The 22,987-nt window shown below is 38.0% G+C and overlaps 1 protein-coding gene across 3 annotated transcripts in view; it reads right to left on the reverse strand.

The window, feature by feature from the left end:
- The window catches only part of KDM4C (lysine demethylase 4C), a 409,790-nt gene that overhangs the window by 188,072 nt on the left and 198,731 nt on the right, over nucleotides 1–22,987 (reverse strand). For all 3 annotated transcript variants that reach the window (XM_027549308.1, XM_027549310.1, XM_027549309.1), the window contains 4 exons: nucleotides 11,080–11,273; nucleotides 7,788–8,026; nucleotides 5,252–5,565; nucleotides 1,693–1,801 (listed from right to left, as the gene is read on the reverse strand). In XM_027549308.1, the coding sequence (XP_027405109.1) occupies nucleotides 1,693–1,801; nucleotides 5,252–5,565; nucleotides 7,788–8,026; nucleotides 11,080–11,273 (856 nt within the window). The remainder of the gene's footprint in view (nucleotides 1–1,692; nucleotides 1,802–5,251; nucleotides 5,566–7,787; nucleotides 8,027–11,079; nucleotides 11,274–22,987) is intronic.

Here is a 22,987-nt window from a genome sequence, read left to right on the forward strand (position 1 = left end):
GATCTCCCTGTTAAACCAATCCAGTTAGAAATTTTGCAAGCTATAGTGATCAAAATCAGAACTGCTTTCCACGGAGAAACTCTGGACCAATTTGTGATGATTCACACAGAAATAAACTTTCCAGGACGATAAAGAAATAGGAGAAGGCAGTTTTCCTTATGTATCAGGACAGCACATTCCCTTCCAAGAAGCTCTGCTGTTGCTATAGGCTATAATGGGGAAGGGTCATGAAAATTCATGAGTAATGCACAGTGAATATTTATTACTTTATACAAAACAATTCTTTATTTTGACAATAAGGAGAAAATGGTTTGTGTTGGATACAATAAAGTTGGAGAAATAAAAACTGAACATGATGACATATGGAAATAAAGGCAAATGTGTTTAATTACTTTTATTATTCAAGGCAGAATTCCATCCTGAACTGGTGTTATAGACACTGCTACCATCATTATCTGATCCCTACACTGATAAACTTTTTTTTTCCTAACTAAACATGAAGCATAAAAGAAGACAGTGAATAAAAGGGAAAAAAAATCCGCTAAGGATATGTACTCTGATAAACTGGATTTAAACTAGATGGAAGTCTGAACCCAAGATTCATGTTATTCCCTTGACAGCATCCCCACAGACAAGGACCTTAATTAACAGTTTCTACCAGTAAAGGATAACATCCCAAAGGGCTTTTTACAGAACACCTGCTTCACCTGATCCTTTTAAAGATTAAAAAAAAAAAAAAAAAAAAGACACCTTATGAAGCTATGAGACATTGGAAGGAATAAACAGTTGGTCAGTGGTCTGACTGAAGAAAAAGAAAAAAAAAATTTTTTGCATAACAGAGAAAGAGACGTAAAGAGAGGTAAACCACACAGACAAATGTTACATCTAAGAATAGCAGCTGGTTGTAAATAAAACGACTTCATGCCAAGCCCCATTCGTATAGTCAAAGAGGAAGGGTGTTCCATGACACACCGGGTGTAACAGGACACACAAGTCCTGCATGTAGTTTCTGACTCAGATGGTGTGGATAAAGGAGTCAAGTTAAAATCAGAGGCAATGCAAAGAAATACACAGCATGTTAATTCCATGATTTGATACTCTGAAAGAAAGGACGTCAACTTCTTCTGGAAGGTCTTAAGGCAAATGTCAGAAACAACCAATTTACCCACCAAATAAAAAAGGAAGACTTTAACACTGCTTGATTATGTGAAACAAGTGTGTATCCCTAAAATCTAAGTTCTAAATAAACTGTGTGTCACTCAGGATCTCCTTAAGGTATATATTTGCCACTTGGTCAGATTTCTCCTCTGCTAAGTCACTTCAGTCATGTACAACTCTGTGCGACCCCAGAGACAGCAGCCCACCTGGCTCCGCCGTCCCTGGGACTCTCCAGGCAAGAACAATGGAGTGGGTTGCCATTTCCTTCTCTAATGCATGAAAGCAAAAAGTGAAAGTGAAGTCGCTCAGTCGTGTCTGACTCCTAGCAACCCCATGGACCACAGCCCACCAGGGCTCCTCCGTCCATGGGATTTTCCAGGCAAGAGTACTGGAGTGGGGTGCCATTGCCTTCTCCGATTTCTCTTCTACCAGACAGTTTTTTTTAGAAAAGTTTGTTACAACAAACTGACAGAATAAATTCTGAATATTATACAGTTTACATGGAATAAATACTGAAAAACAGTCCAAGCTCACCTTCATCACTCGTTGCCTGCTGCTTCACCAGGGTCATTGGGGATCTTGCTGGAGGCTTACTAAGTGGGTGGCGCCAACTTTTAGCAGTTTTGGTTTCACCTTCTGTTCTCTGGTTACAGAACATGAATAGGGGAGAAATACTCACCATTAAAGACTTGTTTTAAAACAAAAAAACTATCATTACAATGACTTACCACAAATTGGACTTCCCTGGTGGCTCAGACGGTAAAGCGTCTGTCTACGATGCAGGAGACCTGGGTTCAATCCCTGGGTTGGAAAGATACCTTGGAGAAGGAAATGGCAATCCACTCCAGTACTATCGCCTGGAAAATCCCATGGACAGAGGAGCCTGGTAGGCTACAGTCCATGGGGTCACAAAGAGTTGGACACGACTGAGCAACTTCATGTTCACCACAAATAAATTATAAAGAACTCTTGTACTTGTTTGACCAGCTGAGAAATTAAGTTTGTTAAAGAAATTTAAATGGCAAAGTCAACAGAAATAGGAGCTATTCTGTTAGTAATTTTACTGGCAGAGGAATCACTGAACTATCCTTCCATTTCATATTAAAGCACTATCTGTAGTGCAGGGTACCCTTTGCAAACCTATATTAAACTCGGTTATTAGAGAGTTTTCAAAGTCCTTTAAAGATAATCTAAATTTAGGACTATATATTCATAACAATCCAGGACCATGGCATTTGGTCACATGTGACTGTGTGCTTTCTGTCTTCAGGAGGCAATACAGCCAAAGTGAAGCTGTACTCTTCCTTCCACTGGAAACTGAATCCTCACTTCTCTGAGGACCAACAGGAAATCACCCGTTGTTGTTGTTTAATATGACACAGAACCATCATCCTGAAACCACTAAAATTCTACGTAAAATCTTTTGTCATGAGCTGCCTGGACTACATTTTTCTTTCAAACGTAGAGGAAAAAGTCGTTTGCATCCTGACATCTTTCAGAGAGACTCTGTTTACAAGCTTTCTCATCCATACAATCAAAAAAAAAAAAAGTGGCAGAGTTGCTAGTTAGAGAAAGAGTTCAAATCCAGTGTGTTTGCATCAGTGGTTCATGCAAAAGAAAGGAGTCTCATAAATTTCCCTAAAGCTGAAGAAGCAGCACTCGGAAGGAAAGAAACTATGCTAACATCTGACACATAAAGAGGCTTATGAGAAAATGTGTGACAACACTCTAATCAAAGCAGGGTTCACAAAGTAATGATAGAGAGTGAGATTTGCCTGTGGCTTATAATAGCTAAAAATGAATGTGAGAAATTATAATTTAGTCAAAAATAAGAAATATTTATTAAGCCCTTACTATGTGCTACACTGCTCTAAGAGTAAGCTAGAGCAGGAAAAAATTCGACCAGGTCCCTGCCTCCAAGGAGTGCAATATAGATGGGGTAGGCCAGAGGCAATAAACAAGTAAAAAGTAAATATTGGGTTGTTGTTATTGTTTCAGTTGCTCAGTCGTGTCTGACTCTTTGCGACCCCGTGGACTGTAGCCCGCCAGGTTCCTCTATCCATGGGATTTCCCAGGCAAAAATACTGGAGTGGGTTGCCATTTCCTTTTCCAGGGGATCTTCCTGACCCAGGGATCAAACCAGCATCTCCTGCTTGGCAGGCGGATTCTTTTACCACTGAGACACTGTGGAAGCCCATAAACATCAGGTACTATTAAGTAAATATGCAGTAATAATAATAATAATTAAAAAACCACATAACAAAGAATAGAAAAAGATGGGGAGGAGGTTATTTTATGTGGGATCATCAGAGAAGGCCTTTCTGGTGTGAAGACATCTGAGTGGAGTTTTGAGAGCAATGGCAAAGCAGCACATTTAGCTCTCTGGGAGAGGAGCATTTTGGACAGCAGGAATAGCATGTAATGTGTGAACGTGCTTGGCTCACTTGATGTTTCCTGAGAAGGATGACTGAAGCTGACTGCTATCAGCAAACACACAGTATTACACTCAATACTAAGAAACACTGGTCACACTACACAAAAATGAACCAGGTCTGTATGACTTAGAAGGACTTAGAAGTCTGACAAAATGGGATGAGAAGAGAACACCACACAGCTATTTCTGACAAGTGCAAACCAAGTCCTCAGCCCTCAACAACAGCACTTGCCTTCCTGGCCAGTCAGGCTTTGTTCAGTGAAATGATAAAGATGAAGGTTAACAGTAAGGGAACAGAAAAGTTATTTTCAGTTCCATTCTAGTTTAAAGAATCAGACCAAATAAAAACAGGTATTTGACTTATTCACCAGTCTAGAATCCCAGTATCTATCCAGCTACAAATAATCCATACATGAAACTAAGTTGTAAATTTTGTTTACTGGTATGTGAATACTGTGTTCAAATTTCTCAGCTACCTTTTCGAATAAATTAGATCATAACTTTCTGTTTCTCAGGTGTTTCTGAGAAATATTTTATACTTCAGTAGGACAATCATGCATAAAAAATAAAAAGTTATTGAGGGAAATTAGGAAATTATCTACATTTTATTGGACATTTTAAAACTACTTATAAATAGGGCATTCCAAATTGACGTCTTTATTTACTCTCTCTTGCTACTCAAAAATACAAAAGGCTTCTTCTGAGCTAAAATGAGCAGGAGCAATCCAGAACTGGGTCTGTTCAGCAGCAGCCAGCACAATTTATCAGCTCAAACATTTGAGGATTCCCTTATTCATCCACCTGAACTCCTTTATCAAGTTGTTCAGGTCAAAAGAGGTCACCAAATTATGACAATCACAACACACAATTGTAGCTTGGCTGATATACTCACAGTCAGTTTATGCTGAAAGCATATAGTATTAACATCATACAAGAACATAGGAGAAACAGGGAGGCCTTCTGCAAAGGGTTAGAATGAGGAAGCTGGAAATCAAGAGGGATCTTGAGTTTTCCAAGTGGCAGAAGGCCTGGTTCCAGCATGGGTAGAGACAGAAGGTTCAGCCTGGTCCTAGATTCAGAGTCCATGAGGCAAGAATCAGGGAAAAGCATAACCAGAAGACCACTAATGTTAAAATAGAGGTTGAGAGAAACCTAGGACCCAGAGATATTAAGCACTGGCAGAAAGAGGTGAGAGTCTTGCAGGTGAATTATTTCCAGTCTGGCTAATATTGCAGGTGACAGAACCATTCTGTGTCTTGACTATATCAATGTCAGTATCACTGTGCTGTCCTATCCTAGTTTTCCAAGGAGGTTCTACTGAGGGAAACTGGGTTTATAAAATCTTGCTACACTACTTCTTACCACTGCATATAAATCTACAAAGATCTCAAAACAAAGAGTCTAATGTTAGAAAAACTAAAAAAGAAAGAAAATTAAACCCCAACACATGGCCACAAGTTCCATGTTCTCTGAATTATCACCAGGTTAGCCAGAGCTCGCAGAAAGCTTACCTCTCAGTCATTGAAGGAAATAGATTAAGACCTATAAATGTAAGATGCTATTTCTGCCCTACAGCAAGATTTCCATGCATAGCATGCTGTTTTCAGAAAAAGCCTTGACAACACAATAAATATGGTAAAAATTGACACTGTCACATACACTGGGGACTTTGAAGCCATTTCTCTGGCCACTGGGGACCGCTGGGACTTCCCCAGGTTCAAGGCCATTCCCACGGCTTTCCACATCACTCTCTTCTTCCTCAGTCAAAGCACTGCTACTCTCTGCCACAGAGGAGTATGACTCAGGTGACTTTGGCCATGGAAGCTTGCATGGCTCTGATTCCTCAGATGTCACTTGGCCACTAAATATGGACTCGTCAGCCTCGCTGAGATTTGAAGGTGGAATTGCAGCACAAGTTTGTTCAGCCTCAGCTTTGATTTTCTCTGCTACAGATGTGTTTAGGCAGACATTTCCTAAAGAGTAAAACAAGAGCCTGTTAATAAATGTTACAACATATTATTGCTAAGAATTGTTAAACTGTTCTCAATTAAATGTCTATCACCAAACATCCCCTCTAAATTTCCACTGAAGACCCGAGTGGAAAAGGTCACCAAAGCACTATGCAGCCTTTGTAGTTGCTAAGGCAGCAAAATAATATATTTACTGACAAAATAAGGGATTAAAAAGAGGTTCCAATGTAAACCAGTGTCCAAAGCCATGGCAGTAACAATACCTACCTAAGCAATAGCAATTTGAGATCTTTCCAAAAAATAAGAATTTAGTTCAAATATATGTTACTGATGAAACATTCCAACTCAAGAGGATGTAAAACTGTACAAGTCCATGTAAAACACATGTAAAACTGTGCAGGTCCAATAAAAATGATTTCTTAAACTAATCCTGCACAGTACAAGGACAGTACAGAAACGAAAGGAATATCACACATAGTTTACTTCTACAGCTTGCTCCCTCTCTTACGCATACACAAGTGCATCATTTTATTCACCTATCACATAGTAGCTCAAACACTGCACCATGCCAAATCTTCTATTAAATGCTCCGTCAGGTCTTAAAACCCAGAAGTCAAAATGCTAGAAACTAGGCAGCAATAGAACAAATAAAGCTGTGTACCCTTGGCTTAAACCACTCAGTAGTTCGTAATCAATTTAACCCAATGTACTTAAAAAAAAAAAAAAAAAACCCATGGTGAGGGACAACAAAGAAATATCTGTATACATTACATAACTAGGGATTTTTGGTGGCTCAGAAGTAAAGAATCTGCCTGCCAATTCAGAAGATGAAAGTTCAACCACTGGGCTAGAAAAATTCCCTAGAGAAGGAAATGGCAACCTACTCCAGTATCCTTGCCTGAGAAATCCCAGAACAGAGGAGCCTGGTGGACTACAGTTTACAGGATTGTAAGAGTCAGATAGAACTTAGCGACTGAGCATGTGTATAATGCATAACTGGTCTCTGCACTTCCCTACCTTCTTCACTCTATCTTCCATGCATTCATTACAAATCAATTCAGCTATCACCTACTCCTAGAAACCTTGCCAGTTCAGCTTCCTGTCTATTTTGGGTCTTTCCTTGGTATGCCATCTTGATAGTGGTACTTGGCATACTAGATAGGAATTACATATTTATTTGTCTAGATAGCCAATTAAATACAAACTCACCGGGGAAAATGTCGATAATTTAAACTCTATTAACACAGACATTTCAAGTGCAAAAGGAAATAAGAATGGAGAAGAAGCCAAGGACTGATTAATTAGAACAATGATCAGGACTTTTCTTTTACTCTAAGTGGAATAAGAACAAGAAAATGGCAGGGCCAAGACCTAAGCTGACTCTTTTAAAAGGATCACTACAATTGCCAAATGGAGATCTGACTAGTAGGGTTGACTAGAGTGGACACTGGAAAAACAGGAAGGAGGCACCTTCTACAACAGTCCAGACAAAGATAACACATCTTGAGTAAAGAGAAAACAGGGGGATGTCTGGATTTGGGAGAGCGCCACAACAGAAAGACAGAATAGATGAGGGGAATGAGAGTGAGACAGGAATTACCAATAAGCACCATTAGAAAAAGGGCAAAATCTCCCACAAATATTAAAGAGGCAAAGCATAAAAACAGTTTCAAAGAAATATGCTACAAAAAAAGGGGAAAAGCAAATCAGTTGAGATTTATAGATGATGGCTTTGGCACAGAGAAACAGCCAGGGGACTATATATGTCATTTCACAGGACTGAATGATTTTTGATGTTACTTTGTAAAATCTTAATCTTTATTTTCTTCTTAAAATTAATTTGAAAGCTAAGAATCTGCAAAGAATTATCTATAGTTGGTTGTCTCTATTCCATGTGACTTCAAGAGATTTCCAAAAATGTATTATATATTGTAAATTGAGTTGCACCAAAAAAAATTTTTTTTTCTATTTTAGAATCTTCTTTTTTATTAAATGAAATAGGTACTGCTGGCTATTTGTCTTAAAATTTCATTACCCAGAACAGTGGTACTTCTGGCTTTTATAACACTCCCTTGGCCTTCTAGTTTAGTTACCACATAGCTTTAGATAGCTTACTGGTTAAGCTCTGTGGAAAAGTAAGTTATCTGTCCTAGAAAACACAGACTTAAGGAAGATCAGCGACTACCTACTACTAATACATGAAACATAATCAGCTACTTTCTCACCCGAGAATCTGATATTATCTGACAAATTATGATCCAGCTGCATCCTGCTAACAGAGGCCTCTCCCTCTGAAGGTGCTTCTGTGTTTGCTAGTTTCACTGCTTCTTCTGGCTTTCCATCATCCTTGAGATCACCTGGATCCGGGTCAGGAGTGGGTCCCTCTGCCCCACCAACTATAGCTGACAGTTTCTCATCCTCCTCATTCTTAGGCCTCTTAGAGTGAGAACTAGTACACTGGAAGCTATTAACAAGAAAAGCTGTAGTCAGAACACAATGTGGGCAAAGGACAGCAAAAAATATATACATAAGCATTATTTTCACTTATTGAAAAAACAGAATAAAAAACTGGTTTTTAATTGTAATATACAAAGATAATCTTCATGATTAATAGATCAAATTTGAAACTGAAATGTTAACAACAGTTTTAATAACAATTTACTAAAAATTAAAATTAAAATAACTCTAAATAATTGATTACTAAAACACTATTGGGAAAAAGTCACTGTTGAAACTTTATACGGAGAAGGAAATGGCAACCCACTCCAGTATTCTTGCCTGGAGAATCCCATGGACAGACAGCCTGGTGGGCTACAGTCCATGGGGTCTCAAAGAGTCAGACAAGACTGAGCAACTAAACAACAACAATAAAACTTTATAACCATATTAAAAGAAAGCTTAACATAAAAAATAGAGTGAAAAATCATGACACAGGGATAAAACCAAACATTATTTAGATAATAAAGAAAGAAAAAGGAAACAAAGTGATTGCATAAAGCTGTTGTTAAAATTTTAGTAGATTATTTACATTCCAAAGTGACCTGGTGACTGTATTTGTCTGAGTTTCATATAATTCTGAAATATGCATGAAAATCATTAAGATTAAATGTCAAATTATCATTAGCTGAAGAAATTAAGAGAGGAAGAAGGCTAACCACATGTATTTAACATCTTATATCAATGTACTATTTATTTTCAGAGTGGACACCACTTTTATATTATTCCACTTCTAGTATTTTTCAGCAAGTCATTTCATAGCTTTATTGTAGATGCGTTCTGTATATGACACAACATTTCTAACACTTTCATTTGAGAATAGCTATAACTCAAACTATATCAACATGTATTTCAGAGTATGTACACACACACACACACACACACACACACACACACATACATGACATTAGTGTTATCCTATAGTAAGTCCCCATAAGATTAAAGGGAGTAGCTAGGGATAACCTGGCTTTGGTAAATTTGCTAGAAGTAACAGTACTGATATCATCATCACTTTTACTGAAACCCATGCAGTGGTCTATGTGGAATATTACATTATGAATAGCATAGCACACATAAAATTAAAAGGTTGACATCTTTTTGAGATTTCAATGAATCATTCCCTTCATTAGATTTCCTTAGATATAGTATATTACCTAAGGGAAATCAGCAAACTCAATGATCAAGCCAGCAAAGGTGAGCATAATAAGCCCCATAACATTAGGCTTTCTAACTGGGTAAGAAAAGACCACTGATTATTTTAACCTACTGAAAGACACTTCACATCTGTTCGATGTCATATCTATGTTCAATGTCAACCAACAAGGACCACTGTGATTAGTAACTAAGAGACCAGATTATACACCTAAATTAGAGTGTTGTGTATTCTGTCCATTAAAGAATAATTCTCAAGACGTTTTACTGGCCACTGAACTGAAGATTGACTACTGTCTCCTGCAGCAAATTTTTTTTGGCAATGTGGATTAGCACCTTTACTCTCCAAATCAGTGTTTCCCAAACTTTTCAGAGTGCAGCCCACAGTGAGTTATATACTTCAGATGATGACACGATACACACATACACTGATGCTGACACGTCATGAATTAATACTTACCATAACCTCATGGGAAGGACTACGATACATTTTACTCTCTTTAACTTCCTAATTTTAAAATGCTGTTCCTAACCTATTAGATTTGAAAAGTGACAGTTTGAAAATTCCTGCTGTAGACTATAGGGTGAAATAAGAACATCTGGGTTGTAATTCTGCTACTACTTCTGTGCCTCAAGTATATCTCTTATAAAATGCTGGTTTGATTCCATGTTCTTAAGGTTCCTCCACTCACTAGCATTCTAAAATAGCAGAAAATAAATTGTCAGGGGAAAAATAAGAGAGAGAGAGAGAGACAGAGAGAGAGTCAGAAAATAAACATCAGAAGTGTGGGCAAAGATTTAAAATTACAGTGTTTTTTGGTTAGTAGCTAAAAACTGGAAAGAAGCTACAGGTCCAACTACAGGAGATTAGATAAAATACATGCAGGCATTAAAAATTTTGTAGCAAATCATTCAATTACATGAAAAAACACAAAACTGGTCAAATTACTAATAGAGCATGGCCCCAATTTTGGAAAGGTATATAATAAATAAGAAATATATATGTAAAGGATATATACAAAATGTTAACACTGGTTATCTCTGGATTGTGTGGTAATGGGTGATTTGGGATTCCTTCATTATTCTTTTCCTTATTTTACAAATTTTCTCCAATGCACAAATATTACCTTTACAATCTGAAAGAAAAACAATGAGTAATATTGGAGAGTAAAAATACAACACAAACCTGGAAAATAAGAACCTAAAAAGGTTGCCTGAGGACCTGAGCGATGAAACACACTCCCTGTTTAATGTGCTTTAAGACAGCAAGATGACCATGACAGGCCTAAAGGCTTTTGAGATGGCCCTGGCCACAAAAATGGAATGTAGGATACATTACACAGAGACCACCACGTTACAGAAATACCACATGCTCTGACTGACATCTTGTGAAAGCACAAAGCCGAGTGTGCATAATGCAGCAAAATATAAGCTCCCCAATGAGGAAAGTAGTATGAGATGTTTGACAAATGAAGAGAACTACCAAAAGTCAAAATCAGTAGCCAGATTAAAAAGTTGGAAACCAAGTTATTGAAGCTGACAAAAATAAGGATATGAGTAGACAGCACCCATAAGACTTTAAATACATTCGTGTAAGGGGTTTAGAAGTTCTACAACTGTTCTATTTCTCATGCACTGCAACACAACAAACCTCTCTTTATACATTTATTTATTTATTGCACTCTATTTATTTATTGCACTTCCAAAGAATTACAAATACTTTGCCTCAAATTTTCAGTAAGATAGTAAATAAACATACAATGAATAAACAGAAGAAAAGCAAATAAATAGTCTTTAAGACCATTATGCTCAAGGACCAGTTTTAACTGAGTAACCTCAAGTGGGATGGGGTGGGGGCAGGATCATTACCTCCTGGATGCTTTTCTTACTTTCCTCCTCCTCTGCAGCCATGCTTTTACTTCAGGGGTGGATTCTGGAGTAGGCTTTGTGTGATCAATGGTGTATATATCCTTTCCTTGTTTCCAAAGCTGGTATCTGTCTGGTTGAAATTTCCTCACAAAGATATCCATAGAAATTTTCACCATGTCTTTCCTGCAAGTGCACTGAAACACAATGGGGTTGGAGTGCTTTAGACATTCTGGTAACTACATAAAGTCACACTGAGTTGTTCTTTGAGTGTACCATACATGAATTCTTAGTCACTACATAATTAAAAATAATGTTCTCTATTTTCAAACATTCAGTGAGTAATAAACTCAATTTCTCCTGAATGGAGGTGACAATCTGTATATTCACATCTATAAATGAGAATAAGATGTTAAAATGCATTGCATAGTTCTTGGAAAGTGTATCAAGAATAACTGAAAGGAAAGAGCACACATTTGAAAGCATACCTACAAAGAAGGAATACCCTTCCAGCACAAGGATGCATCACTGCACTGAATATTATACAAAAGAAAATCTAGGTTGGCAATGAATAAAAGTAGCTAATAAATGTGTGGTTAGAATAATTTAACCAATAGATTGAAATAAATTTTCTCCAAGACACATATTAATCACCTTAATGTTTATTAACAAATACACTCTCACAAAGTAACCAACAATTAGGAGCAAATAGTCTCTTCTACATCATATCACATGAAACACCCAGCATCATCTGTACAATCATATCCATTAGGAAGAACAGTATTAAGGTAAGAAGTTCAAAGAAAAGATTATTTTGAACCCACTAGAACTTCCATCCTCATGAATGCATAGTTAGCAGTCATTAGAAAGTTTCCTATAAAGACCTCACACAGGTTAAAGTGTGTCCAGACTAATACTCCAGGCAGGCAGAATTTAACCAGTGAAACAGAGGTAGGAACTCAAAGATGGAACTAATATACCTTTAATCTCCCTTACACACCTGGCAATAGACTGGTTGACTCCACAACAGACTTGAAACTTTAAATCTTTCAATACTTTGGGAAAACAATTATCATCTCTATGCAAATTAATTTAAAATTTCCTAATAACCTCCCATTCAAAACTTCCTCTACAGAGTTCCAATCTTGACTTGAAAGTTCAAGAAAAAGGAAAAATCAGAACATTTCAGGACATGGCTAATAGTCTAATATGCTGAAAAGCAACTTCTCCAACTTCCAAAAAAATTCTGCTGTTATATGTTATGATAATCCTTCTGTTCTCCTATATTCACAATCAACATTTCCTAATCCCTCCCTTCCCTTTGACCCCTAGAAATCCAGTCTGTCATCATCTACAATTAGCTCTTCACCTACCTGCATAAATCGTCTTACCAGGACACCTTCACTGTCAGACACTGAAACTTAGTATAACAAAGCTAACTAATTTCCCTGCCTGCAGTCTCTCGGAGCTCCAATTCATCTTCATAGCTGTCACTTTAATCTCCCTCAAATATCTCATAATCTTTCATTTCCGAGTTCAATATGGTATAGTATTCTGCTTTGCCTTTAAAATAAAGTCTAATGTTCTGAACCTGGCATTCAAGACCTCTTAAGCTTTATCTCCACTAGTGAGACATCCAGGTTTCTCTTCCACTGCAAGTCAAATGAATATTCCTATTCAACCCCAAAGCAAAATCACTATGAGCCTCCTTACCTCAATACTTCTGATCCTACCACAAAGCCTTCCAGCTCACCATTCTGCCATCCAAAGAAAATTCATCCTAAACACTGAATGCAAATTGTACCAATTATCCTTCTGAATGGAGTACTATTTATCTACATCACTGCTTTCTATTATTAGTTAAGTACAGGCAGACTTCATTCTATTACATATTGCTTTATTGCACTTTCCTCTAACACACTTTGCAGATAAAGTGCTTTCAGCAAATTGAAGGTTTGTGGCAACTATGCATCAAGTCGATCAATTTTTCCTACAGCATTTTCCAACAGCAGTTGCTCTCTTCATATCTCTGTGTTACATTTTGGTAATTCTCAACATTTCAAATTTTTTCATTATTAGGGTGATCTGTGATCACTGATTACTGATGTTACTACTGCAAAAAGAATAAAGCTTGCTGAAGGCTCAAGTGATCGTTAACTTTTTTTAGCAATAGAATATTTTCTAATTAAAATATATATTGCACATAATAGAGTGCAATATAGTGTAAACATAACTTTTATATGCACTGGGGAACCAAATAATTTGTGTGACTCGCTTTTTCTGGGGAAAGGAAATGAATCCCCAATCTCTGAGGCATGCCTATAAAAAGAGAGTTTTGAGTCATTTTTAAGTCTTCCTGGCTCAGAAATACGGAAAATGAGGATCATTAGATATTTGAAGATATTTTGCTTTAAGATGCAACCTTTCACTAAAGGAAGAAATGAAATTTAGACTCACCTGCAGAAATTCTCTTATTTGAGTACAGTGTTACTAATATTTGCTTTGTGGAAAAAACGAGGAGTGGATAATATTGATACTATAAGTTGCCTTGGCATCAAAGAATTTTGTGTTACATTTTAATTTACTATCCCTCTCTCCTGGAAGTCTTGAATTTTGTACACATACAACAGGATCCATTGCTCAACTGATTCTCTGACTCAGTACAAGAATTTATGTCCTAAGTTATAGAAACAGATAACAAATTAATGGTTGCCAGGGTTAAGGGAAGAAATGACAGTGAGAGGGAAGCAGGGGGGTTCAGGAATACAAGGCAATGTGAGGGATCCTTGCAGTGGTGGAAATATTCTGTATCTTGACTCTATCACTGCCAATATCCTCTTTTCCTATATTGTACTATAGTTATACAAGAAATTAGCATCAGGGTAACAGGGTAAAGGATACACAGGATCTATGTGTCTTATTTTTAGCAACTGGATATGAATCTACAATTATCTAAAGATAAAACATTTAAGAAAAAAATAAACCCCAAGACTTCCTTAAAAAATACATATATATATGTTTAACCTTCAATTTTAAATATTCAGAATGCAGGCATAAAATACCCAAAATAATGCAAGGGAACAATGCCAGAGTCGAAAATAGTTGAAAGTGAAAGTGAAGTTGCTCAGTCCTGCCGGACTCTTTGAGACTCCATGGCCAGTAGCCTGCACCAAGCTTCTCCTTCCATGGGATTTTCAAGGCAAGAGTACTGCAGTGGGTTGCCACTTCCTTCTCCAGGGAATCTTCCCAACCAGGGATGGAACCCAGGTCTCTCACATTGTAGACAGACGCTTTACCGACTGAGCCACCAGGGAAGTCCAAAAATAGCGGAAGTAAACTTTAAAAGCACAGAGAAAATCTGCTTTTGTCAGTAGTGACAATTAACACATTCATCTAAAGCCCTAAAGATTACTAACAACATTTAATAGAATGTGCAATGTGACTTTACTAGCATAAAGAATGGAAGACATTAACAATCCCATTTAGGAACAAAGAAATTACAGACTACATATTGGTACAAAAAGCAATAACAGGTAATAACTCTCAAGCAAGGTATTTTGGATATGAATTCAACACTAATAGAGATGGCTTTTCTTACTGTTTCTTTTAAGAGTATACCTATTGTTTATGCAATATGCAATGTATGCAATGCTAAGTTCATATTTAAAGGGAGTTGTCAGGAGTCTTTAACCACAGAACTCTTCCATATTTCACTACTCTAAGACTTGTTACACAGAATGATGATTATTCGTTCCTGTCTCCCGGGAAGTCGAATTCATGCTGTTATTTATACTGAAAACCAGCAATCTAATTTCAAGATGAAAATGTTTCTAAAAATCAGCAACTTTCTAAGGTAGCAAATACTAAGCTAGTCATCTGAATTGTAGTATTGGAAATTTCATATAACCACAATATATTACTAATAAGAAGCTGAGGCTTAATTAAAAAAAAAAAAAAACTAAGGTATTACTTGAACATATTCTCTTTTTCAAGAGAGGGGGAGGCGGGGAGGAGCTTTCACGTGCAAATATCTGATAAGGAAGACTTTGAAGGTATGCAAACATCTGAAATTATTCTGCTTTCCAGTCTATTTATAATAATTAAATGGTAATTAAGAAGGAACTGAGGAAAGGGACTTCCCCGGTGACCCAGTGGCTAAGATTTCACATTTCCAATGCAGGGGGCCCCAGACTGATCCCCCTGGTCAGGGAACTGGATGCCACATGCCACACCTAAGAGTTTGTATGCCACAACAAAGACCCGGGGCAGCCAAATACGTAAATAAAAAATAAATATTAAACAATAAAAAAGGTACTAAGGCAAGAATAACTTAAAATACGATAACAAACCTGGTAAGCCACTTGATGTGGCTGTTATGGGTTAAATTGTATCTCCCCTCCACCCCCAAAAAGGTCTATATTGAAGTTCTAACCCCAGTACATCAGAATACAGACCTACTTTGGAGACAGGGTTAAGGCAGAAGTAATTACATACGGTGTTACTGAGTAGAGTGGGCCCTTAATCCAGTAGGACTGGTTCCCATATCAAAAAAGAAGAGGCACAGACATGCAGGGAAGAAAGCCATGTAAAAATGGAGGCACAGATTGGAGTAATGCATCTACAAGGCAAGGGCCATCGAGGAATAACTCTGCCATCAGGAAGAAGCCTGAGAGGGTCTCAGAGGGAGGAGAGAACTACAGGTACCTTGATTTTGGATTTTTGGCCTCCAGAACCCTGAGGCAATAAATTTTTGTTGTTGTAATTCACCCAGTTGGTGGCTCTATTACAGCAGTCCAAGGGAACTAATACAAATTTTTGGAACTAGGAAGTACAGCACTTCTATAACAACCAGCTTAAAATGTAGAGTGGCTTTGGGGAGGAAAAGAGTAGAGAAGGCTTTCATCATCATAGACTATACATATAATATATATATAATGAACAGAGTACCGCTACTTGTGCTAAATGTGCTTCTGGCAAGGTCTCGGAGGTAAATGAGGAGTATGGTATTGGACACTGGAGGAGAGGTGATCCCTGTTGTGAAAAGAGGAAAAGTTGTGTTATGTTGGGTGAAAGGTAGAACTTAAAAATTACAAACTTGGAAATTGAGATTTCCCATGAAAGTATGGAAGGTTCAGCTTTGCTTGCCTTGTCTGCTTAATGTAAGACAGGAGAAGAAAGAAAGAAACTGAGGAAGGAACTACTAAGCAAAAAAAAAACCAGTTTAGAAAATTCTCAGCCTATCCACAGAGTATATTCTGGAGACTGGGCCAGTGGTTTGGCTGGATAGACGTTTGCTACAGAGATTCGGCATGTGAATCATGGGTCAGATCAACCATCTCAGCAGAAGCCAGGAATGGAGATGTGATTATCCAGGAAAGGCCTGTGGAGGATACTCTTGTGTGATGGCTTGGATACCCCTGAGGTGCAAAGAAGACCAACCAAGTTCGTGAGGGCCTTATGTTAGAAGAAATAATGCCAGCCTGAACTGAAAATGACAAAGACAGGATGAAATGAAGGAAGAATCACTAACAGGACAACTCACAAGGAAGAGTACTGAGCCAACAGTCCTCTGTACCATCTGTCACAGAAGCAAAAAGACTCTTATATGGAACATATAGGAAGATGCTGCCATATGTTTTATTTAAGATATATTAATGGAGGCCCGCCTGCAATGGAGGAGACACAGGAGATGAGGGTTCAATCCCTGCATTGGGAAGATCCCCTGGGGAGGAAATGGCAACCCACTCCAGTATTCTTTCCTTTTTTTTTTTTAACCCTCCCTCCCCCCACTCAAGTATTCTTGCCTCAAAAGTCCCATGGACAGAGAAGCCTAGTGGGCTACAGTCCATGGAGTCGTAGAGTCAGATACGACTGAGCGACTAAGTATGCACAACAGAAGTATTCAATAAAGCAGTAAACCCATCATGTTAAATTTTTCTGAATAACATAAACCCACAAATGATTACTATCCAATCAACAGTATGCTAGTAATACATAAAAATAACATTATTTCTTTTAAAATTCTACATTGGATTATAATGCCTTGGAAGAGGAGGAAAAAGAAAGCATGACAACAGTTTGTTGAGAAACTACAAAACCCATAATGCAGCATACTCTGACACTTAAAAATTGGACTCAAATTCCAGCTTCAACACTAACCAGCCATGTAACCTTGATCAAGTTATTAAATGTCTCTGTGCCTCAGCTACCTCATTTGAAAAACTTTCTCATTTGAAAAACAGAGCATAATAGTAACTACCTCACAAGGACTAAGCTTTTTGTATCTGTAAAATAGACTGTTGTCAACTACAAGATGGCACTTACCAAGAGCTTTGCCACTTCAGTATCTTGCCTTGACAGCCCCATGAACAATATGAAAAGGCAAAAAGATAGGACACTGAAAGATGAACTCCCCAGGCTGGTAGGTGTCCAATATGCTACTGGAGAAGAGTGGAGAAATAACACTAGAAAGAATGAAGAGACGGAGCCAAAGCGAAAACAAAGCCCAGCAATGGATGTGACTGATGATGCAAGTACAGTCTGATGCTGTAAAGAACAATATTGCATAGGAGCCTGGAATGTTAGGTACATCAGTTCAGTTCACTCGCTCAGTCGTGTCCAACTCTTTGCAACCCCATGAATCGCAGCACGCCAGGCCTCCCTGTCCATCACCAATTCCCGGAGTTCACTCAGACTCACATCCATCCAGTCAGTGATGCCATCCAGCCATCTCATCCTCTGTTGTCCGCTTCTCCTCCTGCCCACAATCCCTCCCAGCATCGGAGTCTTTTCCAATGAGTCAACTCTTCGCATGAGGTGGCCAAAGGACTGGAGTTTCAGCTTTAGCATCATTCCTTCCAAAGAAATCCCAGGGCTGATCTCCTTCAGAATGGACTGGTTGGATCTCCTTGCAGTCCAATGGACTCTCAAGAGTCTTCTCCAACACCACAGTTCAAAAGCATCAATTCTTCGGCACTCAGCCTTCTTCACAGTCCAACTCTCACATCCATACATGACCACAGGAAAAACCATAGCCTTGACTAGACGGACCTTTGTTGGCAAAGTAATGTCTCCGCTAATCAAGGCAAACTGAAAATGGTCAAACAGGAAATGGCAAAAGTAAACATCAACATTTTAGGAATCAGTGAACTAAAATGGACGGGAATGGGCGAATTTACCTCAGATGACTATTATATGTTCTACTGTGGGAAAGAATCCCTTAGAAGAAATGGAGTAGCCCTCATAGTCAACAGAAGAGTCCGAAATGCAATACTTGGATGCAATCTCAAAAACGACAGAATGATCTCTGTTTCCAATGCAAACCATGCAATATCACAGTAATCCAAGTCTATGCCCCAACCAGTAATGCTGAAGAAACTGAACGGTTCTATGAAGACCTACAAGACCTTATAGAACTAACACCCAAAAAAGATGTCCTTTTCATTATGGGGGCCTGGAATGCCTAAGTAGGAAGTCAAGAGATACCTGGAGTAACAGGCAAATTTGGCCTTGGAGTACAAAATAAAGCAGGGCAAAGGTTAGCAGAGTTTTGCCAAGAGACTGCACAAGTCATAGCAAACACCCTCTTCCAACAACACAAGAGAAGACTCTACACATGGACATCAGCAGATGGCTAATATCAAAATCAGACTGATTATATTCTTTGCAGTCAAAGATGGAGAAACTCTATACAGTCAGTAAAGACAAGACCAGGAGCTGACTGTGACTCAGACTGTGATTCAGATCATGAACTCCTTATTGCCAAATTCAGACTTAAATTGAAGAAAATAGGGAAAACCACTAACCATTCAGGTATGACCTAAATCAAATCCCTTACGATTATACAGTGGAAGTAACAAACAGATTCAAGGGATTAGATCTGATCGACAGAGTGCCTGAAGAACTATGGAGAGAGGTTCCTGACATTGTACAGGAGGCAGTGATCAAGATCATCCCCAAGAAAAAGAAATGCAAAAAGGCAAAATGGTTGTCTGAGGAGGGCTTATAAATAGCTGTGAAAAGAAGAGAAGCAAAAGGCAAAGGAGAAAAGTAAAGATACACCCATTTGAATGCAGAGTTCCAAAGAATAGCAAGGAGAGATAAGAAAGCCTTCCTCAGCGATCAATGCAAAGAAATAGAGGAAAACAACAGAATGGGAAAGACTAGAGATCTCTTCAAGAAAATTAGAGATACCAAGGGAACATTTCATGCAAAGATGGGCACAATAAAGGACAGAAATGGTATGGACCTAACAGAAGCAGAAGATATTAAGAAGAGGTGGCAAGAATACACAGAAGAACTATATAAAAAAGATCTTCATGACCCAGATAACCACGATGGTGTGATCACTCACCTACAGCCAGACATCCTAAAATGCAAAGTCAACTGGGCCTTAGGAAGTATCACTACGAACAAAGCTAGTGGAGGTGATGGAATTTTAATTGAGCTATTTCAAATCCTAAAAGAGGATGCTATTAAAGTGCTGCACTCAATATGCCAGCAAATTTGGATAACTCAGCAGTGGCCACAGGACTGGAAAAGGTCACTTTTCATTCCAATCCCAAAGAAAGGTAATGCCAAAGAATGGTCAAAATACCGCACAATTCCAATCATCTCACACACTAGCAAAGTAATGCTCAAAATTCTCCAAACCAGGCTTCAACAGTATGTGTACTGTGAACTTCCAGATGTTCAAGCTGGATTTCAAAAAGGCAGAGGAACCAGAGATCAAATTGCTAACATCCAATGAATCATCGAAAAAGCAAGAGAGTTCCAGAAAAACATCTACTTCTGCTTTATTGACTACACCAGAGAGAATCTACTCTTGAGAGACTCCCTTGGACTGCAAGGTGATCTAACCAGTCCATCCTAAAGGAAATCAATCCTGAATATTCATTGGAAGGATGATGCTGAAGCTGAAACGCCAATACTCTGGCCACCTGATATGAAGAACTGACTCACTGGAAAAGACTGATGCTGGGAAAGATTGAAGGCAGGAGGAGAAGGGGACGAAAAAGGATGAGATGGTTGGATGGCATCACCGACTCAATGGACATGAGTTTGAGCAAACTCCAGGAGTTGGTGATGGACAGAGAGGCCTGGAGTTCTGCAGTCCATGGGGTCGCAAAGAGTTGGACATAACTGAGTGACTGAACTGAACTGAAGATGAAGAGCACTGCCAACGACTGACTAGCAAAGGCATTTGCCATCTGCCTCTATGGAGATTGAACCCCATGCTGCTGTGGCTGCTGACCTTCAACAACCCCTGAGGGAATTCAGGGTTGAGTGAGGCACTCTGTGCTTCAGGGAATCTGGTAGGACAGATGTTTTAGATAGTTGGATATTTTTAGGAACAGATTTTATGATCTCAATCTTTGCATCTCCTCATATCTACAGAACCAATAAATCCCTTCATGACATCAGATCCTCATGACTAACAAAAAAACTTTTGTAAAATGAGTGCTTCACGGTATCAAACTCCCCCTTCATCAAAACATTATATACTGACTTTCCCCCACTGCTGCTTTGGAGCAGTCTCTCAGAGCTATCTGAGATGCCGCCTCCTGGGCTGCAGTCCTCATTTTGCCCCCAATATAACTCACAACTCTCAAGTGTACATCTTTTTTTAGTCGACACTGCTATAAATGCTATATATGACTATTGTTTTAAATAGGATAGAAAGTGAAAGTGTTAGTCACTCAATCGTGTCTCTTTGCAACCCTGTGGACTGTAGCCCGCCAAACAGGATAAGCATTATACAAAGTGCTTTAAGTTGGTCTGACAACAAGAATACAGAGGTTCCTAGTGTTATCAAGAATCAAGAGCAACTATGGACTTGTAATGGACTGAGAAACAGTGTGAGAGGACTGGGCCCTCGTCAAGGGTGGAAATCAGTGCAGTGCACATCCAGCCCCTGGATGGCTCCTATCAGACCAACTCCTTGGCTTCCCCTCTTGGAGAAACAACAGAAACTGAAGGCTCAATAGATGCCAGGTGGAAATAAGATGAGTGTAGAGGTGGAATTCATTTCTCTATTGTATTCCTCTAAAATAGGTGTCTTATAAGAGGTTGGTGTTAGATGGTTCCATGTATGTAGTTTCAAGAGACATGAGATGCTAGCCACTTGTATCTCAGAGTTAAAAAGTAATTTTCTGTACATACACAGGAAAATATTCTTTTTTACACATAAAGTTCCAATGAATGTCAGTTATAGCATATCACAGCCCAAAGAGGATAAGTAATATTCAAATTTTTCACATAAATCATTAACTTCCCAACAAATATAAAAAAAGGGACCAATGCATAGGATGAAACAGATTTACTGAATTAGACAATCAAAAAGAGAAGAGCCAATGATGGCAAGCTCTTGTTATGAATATATATGTGTTCAATGAAGCATATATTGCAGTCTTCTACTGACACATGAGTAGTCGGTGTATCTTAAAACCAAAGAGCACTGTAAGAAAATGTCTAATTGCACTGAACAATTACAAATCCCAGTCTGTGCAGTCAGTATGGTAACATGTGCCCATGAGGACTTGAAAATGACTCACATTTTAAAAACACAACTAGCACATCAATACCTATTTCCTTCAAAAATTCAAATCAACAATTAGAAAAGTTAGGTTTTTATCAAAATCTGGTCTCCCCCAGAAAATTAATGTTTTTGAAGGTTATTGGTTATCTTCAAGGCACAACCAAATTACTACATTAGTTTACAACATTCAGAAAAACTGTCTTACAACTCCAAACACAGAAGTTCTGAAAATATGGGACTGTGTTTCAAATGTCAAAGTGCCAGACATTCATGGAACCACCATTCACTTACTTTGAGAGCCCAAAAGTTTGTACACTACAACTTGCCCTTTAAAAGAACTTCATAAATAAATAATAAAGGGAAGAGAAACAGTCTCAATTTCGTTGATTTCTAACAACACACTGTTCTTAGTCATGACAATAAGAATTAAGAATGTTATTAACATAATTTGATACAACAATCCATTACTGTTTAAGTAGTCACAAAGATACTACCTAGAGTAAAGTATTAGGGATAACGACCTCTTTTTAACAAAGAAAGTGACTGATGATGATAACTAATTTATTTATTTATTTATTTATTTGATGATAACTAATTTAGAGTTAAAAGCAGTAACTAGCCCGAAATACAATTATATTCGAAACCATAAAACTAGCTTTTATAGTAACAGATAATTTAATACTCAGTATGTTCATATAATTCATGGCGGGGGTGGGGGGGATGTTTATCAACTCTTCACAATAATTCTGAAAGGTAGAAACAAGTATCGCATTCCCATAAGAGGACACTGAGGCCAACCAAGGTCATCTAACCAGTAAGTGAGTATACACACAGGTCTGAGTACAAACATATGCTATTACGTTTCTTTGCTTCCTTTTTTTCCTTTAAACATTTACCATCCATTTAGTGTGTGCCAAACATTATCACAGAAATGAGTGACTGAGGTTGATATAATCTCATATCCAAGTCTATGCTGTCAGTAGGTAACGTGGCCATTAGCACTTGAAATGTGGTTAGTATGAACCAAGATGTGCTGTGTGTTAAATTATACAGATTCAAAGACTTGAAAAGAAAAAAAGGATATAAGGTATGTTAATAATTTTTCACATTACATATTGAAATGTACAAATGAATATAAATTTTGCATATATGTTTTAGGTTAAATGAAAAGTGTATTTAAAATTTTTTCTTTAATTCAGACAATTTTAAGGCTAGAGTATCAAGAGAAATCTTGAACTACAGAATGTGGGTATACAATGGAAAGGGAGAATCTTCCTTAACCAGATATTTTAACCAGCTAATCAAAAATTTATCCTTTATTCTTCTAGGCTTACACCTCTTTCATTCCTTCCTATTTTTTTAACACTTTTATCT

This window comes from Bos indicus x Bos taurus, chromosome 8 (genome assembly GCF_003369695.1).
Source record: "Bos indicus x Bos taurus breed Angus x Brahman F1 hybrid chromosome 8, Bos_hybrid_MaternalHap_v2.0, whole genome shotgun sequence".
NCBI classification, from domain to species: domain Eukaryota; kingdom Metazoa; phylum Chordata; class Mammalia; order Artiodactyla; family Bovidae; genus Bos; species Bos indicus x Bos taurus.